Here is a 9842-nt window from a genome sequence, read left to right as displayed (position 1 = left end):
TGTCATAGGAAAGCAGTTGGAAACTTTATTAAATTAAATTTTGAACAAGACCTTTAGCATTTCTTTAACAGATTGTGCCCTCTAGTGATTAATCGGTGTTATGCTTTTTTGTGTTCTCTTACTTGTGGAGTCCTGAAACGTTTTGCCGCTTTTTCTGTTTTCTCTGTTCGTGTGCTTCCTGTTGAAGTTGCCTCAGAAGATCAACTGCCTTCACCTCCTTACGACCCAGAGGAATGATCTACACATTTTTTCAAAATAAAAACACAAGTTATGCATGACTACATTAACATTTTTTTCAAAAACAAATATATATTACTGTGTAGGGTGTGTTTCTATTGTGGTAATGATTCTGCTAAAATTGCATTTATTTCTTAATCAGGATAAAAGTAGACATAAAATATATTATTATTTTATCATACTGGGACCTACAGAATGTAATACAATTAACATCAAGGAAACAAAAAACGTGACACATGAAAGAGCATGTCTATAGCTCATTTGCATGAGCTGCACATTTTGAGTGTGGCTTGATTTAAAAAAAAAGTAAATCTCTGAACGGTAAGAGTTTTAGAGAACGCGATGTGCTACAACAGACAAAAACCACATCAGGTGCAACCACTGTCAGCTAAAAACAGGAAATTGCATCTACTATTCTGACAGCCTCACAAAATTTGACAACAGAACTTTGTAAAATGTTGTCTGGTTTAACAGATTTAAATTTCTGCTGAAGAATTCAGATGGTAGGGTCAGAATTTGGCATAAAAAATATAAGTGTGGATGTGGATCCATCCTACCTTCTATCAATGGTAAAAGAGATAGCTTATGCTGTAGATAATAATTTATTCTCCTCATGTGGTTTTAAAGCTTTATTCTTTTCTTCTGTTGAACACAAAAGAAGTTTTTTTTGCAGAATGCTGGTTGCTGGAATCCATCGACTTCCGACTAGGAAAAAAAATGACTATGAGTGCCAGCTAGCAGCATTTTTCAAATGATCAGCTGGTTAAGTGTGACGTCTTGCAAAGCAGCGTCCGGGTCCAATCGCTTTTTCAAACTGTATAGGGAGACTCATCAAATGGTAATAATAAATGTTTAAAAAGCACTGTAATACTTTCGAAAATCACGATCCCAATATAAATACCCATGCCTAATATCCGATGGGCAAAATGTGATTAATTTTTTATAAATTGTTCAAAATTAGGTGTTTGTGAAGCAACTAATAACTAATAAGTCCAGATACTGTTATGTGCTCCATAATTGTATATACAATTCTCTTTAATTTGTAATATGATTAAAAAGTGGCCATAGACGAATATTGTCTCAATTCAAATAAGCAGCGGCTTGGACCAGGAAACAGTATTTCATACGTCATGACTTAACAAGCGGATTTTCTTTTGTGGTCAATAGGAAAAAACTATGTTTAATCCCTTTAAGGGTGTTGGTGGTCTAATGGTGTCTTCTTTGCACAGTTTAGGTCCCTTTTTAGTAGCATCTGAGCTTTTTTGAATTACAACAGCCTACATGGGTACTGGTTGATGTTCATCCCTTTTTGACCCCGCACATCATGATTTTGGCAAGTATGATGCGATCCTGGATTAACATCTATGTTGATCCTGGAACATCATATTTATTCTAAAATGTAATCCCTACCCCTAAATACAACCATAATTGTAAATTATTCCCAAAATCTGAGGGGAATAATAGCTGGAAACAGTCATGTAGAAGTGCAGAAATCTAACCGCAAGTCTAAACTTAAACTAAGTCAAACATAAACTGTAAACGTATCATTCTGATTGGAATTTTGTTCCTGGATCAACAATAGTGTTAATCCAGAAACATATTTTACTTGGTGAAATCAGGTTGGTGTTTTGACCACAGTGGATGGATACTGTAATGCTACATTCCAGCAGGATCACATCATGTCACAATGCTCAAATCATCTCAAACTGATTACTTGAATATGACAATGAGTTCACTACACTCAAATGTCCTCCACATACCAGATCTCAACCCAGTCAGTTTTATATTCAGGGTTCATAGTCATATACATTTTAACTACTAAAATTCCATGACTTTTCCAAGACTTTCAAGTAAATTTTCATGACAAAAAATGTTTTATGCAATGTTTATATATGCGTGGTACAAAATAATACATGATAAAATCTATTATAGCTTATCATACAAGATGCAACAATCTACTTTGTTTCAATTTTTATTTATTTATTCATTCATTCATTCATTTTTCTGGCTAAATCCCTTTATTAATCTGGGGTCGCCACAGCTAAATGAACCGCCAACTTATCAAGCATATGTTTTACACAGCAGATGCCCGCATACAGCAGCCGCAACCAATCACTAGGAAACATCCATACACACATACTCATTCACACACACACGCGCACACACACACACACACACAACGGACAATTTTAGCTCACTCAATTCACCTGTATCGCATGTGTTTGGACTGTGGGGAAAACCGGAGCACCCCGAGGAAAACCAAGCCAACACAGGGAGAACATGCAAACTCCACACAGAAATACCCCAGCTGAGGCTTGAAACAGCGACCTTCTTGCTGTTAGCTGTTTCAAATGAGGCGATTGTGCCACCCATTGCCCAATTTATATTTATATCTATGTAACATTTATTTAGATAATGTTTACACCGCACTAATAATGTCAGACTATGTGATTGGCCAAGGACAGAAAAGCAGTAGACAACTAACCTATATTCAAGTATGCAGATATCTGTTCTCCACGACTTTTCCAAAACTTTGCGAGTTTTCTGATTTTCCAAAACTTTTCCAGGCCTGGAAAATGCCATGTCAAAATTCCATGAACTTTTCCAGGCTTTCCTGACCGTATGAACCCTGTATTTTATTAATTACTTCCACAACAGTGTGACTTTCTAGTGCCTTGAGGGCCATTTCACCTAATATGATAATGATAAAGATAATGAGATAAATTTTTGGTCTTTTCATTGCTTTCGGAAGTCCCAAATGTTGCAAGATTTATATTTGAATCTCAAATGAAATATAAAAGTATACAATAATATAACACAAATGATTTGCATCATATGTCATATTTAATCTCAAAATATTGAATTTGAGATAGTGGACATGCATAAAATGCTTTTATTAACATAGTTTAAAAAAAAAATCTAAATAAAAAATGTAACATTTTCTGTGGAATGAATGTGCAGGATACTTTTCTTGATAGTTCAAGGTGCTTTGAGGTCATTTTCATGCATATTTATACACAAAAATAGCACCCATTAGGTAGAATGGCCCTTAGACAAATACACAAAATTCTGTTAATTGCATCTTAGCCTATTGCTCAATTCTCTTCTTCTCTGGCGAATAAATGAAGCCATCAATTATGGGAATGAAGCAATATAACACATCCTATTGTCTTACTGCATGGGGCCTCTTAGTGAGGTGCTGAATTCACTGTCAACACAAAACAAACAACAGCGAGAAAAGGACTGTTCATTTATAATTAAAAACTGAGGATTATGGGAGTTCTCTGTGTCAGTCAGCTGGTGGCTTTGAAACCAGATTCCCTCCATTGATAAAAAAACGTATCGACAAAGGTTATTAAACATTCATTGCTGCTGCATTGTTTGACTGTTATGCAACTAGTGGAGTTGTTCTGATTGATTTGTGTAATGCCAAAAAACAAGACCACCAAGTCAAGACCATTTAATTATGTTGATTTAAGGATATTTTATAAACGTAAATAGAAATACAATTAAATTAGAAAACTTTTATATACCTTCAGTGTATCTGGTGGCCTAGCATCATACAGCAGAGGATACTTTAGCAAGCCCAGGTCATGTGTTGCAATGGTTGCTGTTGTCCTTTTGGCACAAATCTCATCATGGAGTTTGGTCTGCAGACAGAATAGCAATACAGAAATAATTATGGAACTTTAATTTTACACCTGTTTTAATTTTATTAAATAAACAGACAGATAGATATTCCTTGAGACTTTTTGTTACCTGAGCAACTAAAAACCTCTTAAGTGAATTTCCTTGTCTGAGGTTCATGCCTTTCACAATGCAGCACACAATGTATGGTCGGACATCTTTGACTGCTGCAGAAACTTTCACCGTGACGGCTGTAGGTGATTCTGAAATGTGCAGAATTCTCACAACCATCTGATTGAGCTCATCCACATCCTCTTCCTCTTTTTTGCTTTTCTGTTTCGCGGCACTTTTCTTTTTGGAGGCGTTACGACCACTGTCAACCTTCTCGCTCACCTCTCCGTCCTGCTGTTTGCCTTTCCCTTTTCCTCTCCCTCCCGCTCTGAGATAATCCAGCACTGATTTGGTCGGGCAGCCATTTACCATCTTCTCAAGCCTCTTGTCCTTCAGTTTGTTGCCTTTAAAATTAGTCTCTTTCAATTTGGGGCAGTCAGCCAATTCTGCTGGAAGCTCCTGGAGCTTGTTGTTGGAGAGATCCAAAACCTGAGGATGGAGAGAGAGAGAGAGATGTATGAGAGAGTGCAAGTAAAAACAAATATAGATTGACGTTCAAGAACAGAATAATTTTTAGATTATGCATATTTATCACGCATATAAATTGTAACTTAGGGCTAAACAATTATTGAAAAGTAATCGAAATCGACATTCAGAACCTACAATCGATCAAATTATTGCAGGTCAGTTTTTTCAATGATTTTCCCTATCGCGTGTGGAGCAGTGACCCTGCTCTGTTAATGCTACTTAATACTTCTATGTCGAATGCATGGGTATGGTCTGGTGCAGCCTTTGTGCAGGCACGTTCGAACTACATTGATGATGATTGTAAGCTGCACCAGAGACGGCATATTTTCCATTAAGATAAAATTATTATTTACATTAAAATATTTATTTACAAATGATTCAAGAAATGCACTTTTTAAAATATTCTTTACATGATATACAATACGAGTTATTTTACTTAGAAAAGATACAGCTTATTTACAACTTTTCATTTGAAAAACATTGAAAATAAATAATTTTATTTCCAAAAGTGCAAGTTATTTATTTTTACTTTTTTTTTTATAAGAAAAACGTGACTGTTGGTTTCAGGCAATGTGTGCTTTAATGTCAGTTGTTCAATGTTGATGTTCAATAAACAATCATAGACAGCAGATAATGTGTGTTTCCTTCAACTATTTTAAAATCTGGTAAATCTCTCCCTTTTAATATGCGAGTATACCTAATGTACAAAACTTGTAAATGAACTATGAGGGCAAAAAAATAAATAATAAAATAATCGTTCGTTAATCGTGATAAAATTAAATTATTAATTTATTCGAGATTACGATTTTAGGCCATATCGCCCAGCCCTAGTCTAACTACTAACCTTTTCCCAAAATTTTCTATCAACAATATTTAAGGACATAATAGCCAACTGCCAACCTAAATTCTTTATATTTTCTTCACTTAAAAATAATGTGATTATAATTTTAATATAAACTTTTACTGAATCAGCTTTAACTTTACTGATTTAATTTGCCAAAGACTTTCAAACAAATAATAACTGATTATTCAAAGTAATCAAAATTACAAATAGAAAAATTTTCTATTAAAATTAAAGCCATTTGTGCCAAACTAATTTAAAAAGTCCAAAATACTTTGACCAATCAAAGAATGTCATTTTTAATAAACAAACAAATATTTCAACAAACACAATACTCATAATTCCATGAAAATAGACAATATTTATTTATTTGATAGCATAATACACTTAACCTGATTATATTTATGTTAACTCTACATGTTAAATTTAAATACAGCATAAAATCAAGGAATTTCAGTATTTTATTCTGTTCTCTCACCTTCAGTGAAGGCAGGTTCTGAATCTCACTGCTCAGCTCTTCAATCGCGTTTTCTGATGCAATAATGCTGCTGAGGAGCTCCAGGCCAGAACACCACAGGTCTTCTGGGAGCCGTGAAAGCTCATTTTTGGACACATTGATACTGGCGAGCTTCACACACTTGCTGAGACCGTCAGGCAGAGCAGTGAGGCTGTTACAGCTGACATTTAGTGTGTTGAGCTCGGTCAGAGCACATATCTCCTCCGGCAGAGCCTGCAGCTGATTCACGGACAAATCCAGCACTTTGACCGCCTTCAGGTGGCCGATGCTTTTAGGCACGGAAGTGAGCTTGTTCCTGCAGAGGATCAGACTCTGTAGATGAGACAGGTTTCTGATGTTCTCGTGGATTTCATGTAAACTGGGACACTGACTGACCTCCAGGTAGTTCAGGAGCGAGAGGGAATAAAGTCCCGCATGAAGTCCGCCGCTACTCTGGATCTTTTTGTCAACCGCTGAACCCTGAAGCACCAACTCACGCCGGTTCTCCTTCTCTGCCTTTTCTATTTCTGGCCAAACATTCTGAGAGCTATTTTCTTCAGCCATGCTGTCCAACGTAACCCGGAACTTGGATAACTTAAAACCCGGAAGAAGAACTCGATAAGATAACTAGAGTTTATCATTTCAAATTACGTTTTAATTGACTCAATACGCAAGTTTTTCTTTTAGAAATTTAGCCTTTATTGTTAAACTGTACACATTGTCGTATTAGTGTAATAACCCCATTTGTAAAAGACTTATTTTTAAAAAGAACTACAAGTACCAGCATCCACCCATACTCCATGACACAAACTAGTTTAGTTTTGATTCACCCGTGTGGCTCGAATCTTTTGAATCTCTTTGTTCAAAGGAATCGCTTAACATACCACAAAAAAGGTTCCGTTGTATTTCGGAATTTCAGTTTTTGGATATTATTATTATTATTATTATAACTAATAAAACAATATTTAATACCGTTCAGAATATTTCACTGCATAAACGTTCTTCAAACAGAGTAGACTTTTTGGTTAACAAAAGTGCTGCGTAAAGACGTGAACGAGAACGATTCATTCATCCTAAAGATTTGTTCAGAAACAGCGGATTCAGTCTAGAACGATCGAAATAACCTGCGCATGCGCACATGCCACAGTTGTCAAACGGTGGTTATGGAGATGAATGTGGGCAACTGCTATATTTGGGTAAACGACTTTGTAATTTCATGTGCTAAATAGAAAATGTTTAAACTGCTAATAATTAATCGCTCTGAATTGTATCTGGCTAACGTTTAGTTTGTGGGTAACGTTAAGATCCTAAGTGCTGTTTTGGAGGAGTTGTTGGCGTAATGTGTTAGTGTTTGGTTAACGTTAGCCCGATTGCACGCTAATGCTAAACTCTTTACATACCAATCAATTTCGATTAAGGTCTATCTTAATATGCAGCAAAGCTATAAGCACAATGTGCAATATGTAAGGGTAGACTGAAATAAGTATTAACGTACAACAGGTAGCTACTAATTAACGTGGCAACTTCATGCAGCATGTTTAAGAAGGACAAATGCTATGTAAATAAGGTGTATTCTCTTAATAAAGTTCGTTGTCGTTAGTTTTTTTTTTAGATTATTCTTTATCTCAGCCCAAAGATAATTATATTTTTCATATAACTGTATCAAAAGGGCTTATTTGTAGCATGTAAAGGAATGTAACTTACCACAATAAAGAATTTTGTCTAGATTGCCAGGTTAATTCAGTGTGTCTGGAATGCTTTGGGATATTAAAGATCATGTTGTGTTTGTCCCCATCAGAGCTCAGGACTGGGATGCCTCATAAGATAGGCTTCTCTGTGATCAGCTGGTCTGGTCATGAAGGAAACTACAATGCCAAAAAGCTGATGGTCCATGCGCCCACCGTCAGTGGCTGGAGATCTATTAGGTTAAAGTACTTTATATTTCGTTTGTCAGGATATATTTTATATTCTCAACCCAGGCAGGTGTAGCGATACCCAACATGATTTATGAGGGATCACAAATTACAAAGCTGAAAGCTCACACAAGTTTAAAGTCTGGAAGGAATGAAAGAAATACCAGTTTGATTATAAACCATGATATAATTTCAGAAAGATTATTACATTATTATATCCAGGTAGTTTCACATGTTTATTATCATCGACTGTATATTTGATTACTGGAATTAAAAAGCGTTTAGTAAATATTTGAGTTTTTTTTATGGCATTTCCATTTTATTTTTTTCTTTGTATTCCATAGAAAGTAAAATGTCTTCTTTACAGTATTTACATTTTCATTCAGACTGTCTGCAGCTTTTGTTCAGACAGTACATAAGTTAATCTGAGCTTTCATGGACTGTTGTAAATATTAAACTGCTGCCCGAAAAAACAAATATGTTGCGTTTTTCAAAACCGAAGTGTATGCTTGTAATACAGTGTATTCATGTTAAAATACGCAGAACACTCCATATTCACAAACTTCTTTATAAAAACAGAGCCTTGTTTTATTGTCTGCAATTTTTTATTTTAATTTTAAATAATTAATTATTTTTTTATTGTCACTTTAATCCTTTAAATCTTGCTCTTTCTTTGTTTCTTTGCCGTTTGTCAAACAGTGTTTGTGTGTTAATGTTAAAATAAGGTTCTTTTGGAAAAAAATAGGAACCAATTTTTATATTTTAAAATGATGCTTTTACAATTAGGATAAATTATTTTAAGTCTTTGTAAATATAAAAGCTTTTTGATGAGCTGTTAATTATTGCCATAATAGCTGGTTATTAATTAAAGTGGTATTTACTTTAATGTTGTATCTATTGTGTGTAGGTTTTGTCCATTCCCTCAGGAAATAATTCTGCAGTTGGCCGAGAGATGCCGCATCAGGAAACTCCAGCTCCTGGCCCATCAGTACTTCATCCCGTCCAAGGTGGAGTTCCATGTTGGAGACATGCTGCCTGAGTCCAACTCAGCCCAGCAGGCTCACAGTCTCCATAGACTGGGGTGAGCTAAGAACTAAGCATCACTGCTCTTTTTTATTTTGGTCAATCTCAACAGTTAGGGTATATTAATTATATAACATTTAATCACACATTAAGAAAGACATCTTGCTGAAATATCACTGAAACGAATGAGTTGCCTTTTCCAGGTATGTTTCTCTCTCTGACAATGAGAAGACTGGGTTCAGAGCCAGAGAGCTGAAGTCAGTTCATGTTGATGCTGTTGGGTCTTTCCTGAAGCTTACCTTTCACAGAAACCATGTTAATCAATACAATGTCTACAATCAGGTACAAACTGGTTTATGTGGGCAATTGGAATGCCTTTGTTTATTGTAAAATATAAGGATGTCTTCTCACATTCTTTTCTATATTGTAGGTTGCGTTGGTGGCTCTAAATATTTTGGGTGACCCTATAGATGGAAGTGACATTGGAACAACAGTAAGTAATAGTCATTTGTTTATGGAAATATTCTCACCTTATCCCCCAGGTGGCGTTGGTTTACTGTCAAACAGGATTCACTCAGATTTAGTTCAGAGCAGTCATCATTTGTTTGTCAGTTGCCAAATTGTTGTTTTAAACAGAATTTGTTGTTTTTAGACACTTTTTACTCATTGCATGCACAAATAAATTTAACTTGTATCATTTTGTCAGTGGTTGTATCAGATTTTTGGTTTAGCTCCTGAGTTCAGATTAAGGCTCAACAAAATTGTTGATTTAAAAATATATATTTGAGGAAGTAGAATTTAAATAGCATTAAATAATATTTTTAATATCAATTAATAATTTTTTAAATAATTAATTTGTGTGAAATGTGCCCTATACATTACATATTTTTAAAATATACTTAGTTTATATATATATATATATATATATATAAGAATGTAATTATTTAAACAATCCTGTTTAACAAATAATTAAATTGAATTATGAATTATCCTTTGATGTTCTAAGTATTCATTTTGGTGGAGGTTATTTACTAATGTATGAGGAAAATATAAAACTATGTTAAGC

The 9842-nt window shown here is 34.8% G+C and overlaps 2 protein-coding genes across 8 annotated transcripts in view; one reads left to right on the top strand and one right to left on the bottom strand.

The window, feature by feature from the left end:
- Positions 1-6428, bottom strand: part of lrrc47 (leucine rich repeat containing 47) — an 11503-nt gene extending 5075 nt beyond the window's left edge. Inside the window, exons 1-5 of one of the 3 annotated variants that reach the window (XM_087263343.1) lie at positions 6237-6428; positions 5823-6156; positions 3997-4464; positions 3771-3887; positions 123-238 (exon numbers count right to left, since the gene is read on the bottom strand). In XM_087263343.1, the coding sequence (XP_087119469.1) occupies positions 123-238; positions 3771-3887; positions 3997-4347 (584 nt within the window). In that variant the 5' untranslated portion in view covers positions 4348-4464; positions 5823-6156; positions 6237-6428. Of the gene's footprint in view, positions 1-122; positions 2580-3115; positions 3888-3996; positions 4465-5822 lie in introns of those variants that run through there. The other 2 variants (NM_001110372.1, XR_015497079.1) reach the window with 2 other exon arrangements.
- A 561-nt stretch (positions 6429-6989) lies between these two features.
- cep104 (centrosomal protein 104) overlaps positions 6990-9842 on the top strand; it is a 34005-nt gene continuing 31152 nt past the window's right edge. For all 5 annotated transcript variants that reach the window (XR_015497840.1, XR_015497839.1, XM_087264577.1 and 2 more), the window contains exons 1-5: positions 6990-7036; positions 7639-7765; positions 8661-8834; positions 8980-9118; positions 9207-9269. Coding sequence is in view for 3 of the 5 variants with exons in the window: in XM_087264577.1 (XP_087120703.1) it covers positions 7653-7765; positions 8661-8834; positions 8980-9118; positions 9207-9269 (489 nt within the window). In the remaining 2 variants the exon portion in view is untranslated. The remainder of the gene's footprint in view (positions 7037-7638; positions 7766-8660; positions 8835-8979; positions 9119-9206; positions 9270-9842) is intronic.

The sequence above is a fragment of the Danio rerio genome, chromosome 8, assembly GCF_052040795.2.
Source record: "Danio rerio strain M-AB ecotype USA chromosome 8, GRCz13ab, whole genome shotgun sequence".
Classification (NCBI taxonomy): Eukaryota; Metazoa; Chordata; class Actinopteri; order Cypriniformes; family Danionidae; genus Danio; species Danio rerio.
Note: the sequence above shows the minus strand (reverse complement) of the source record. Positions and strands in the feature narration are given on the sequence as shown.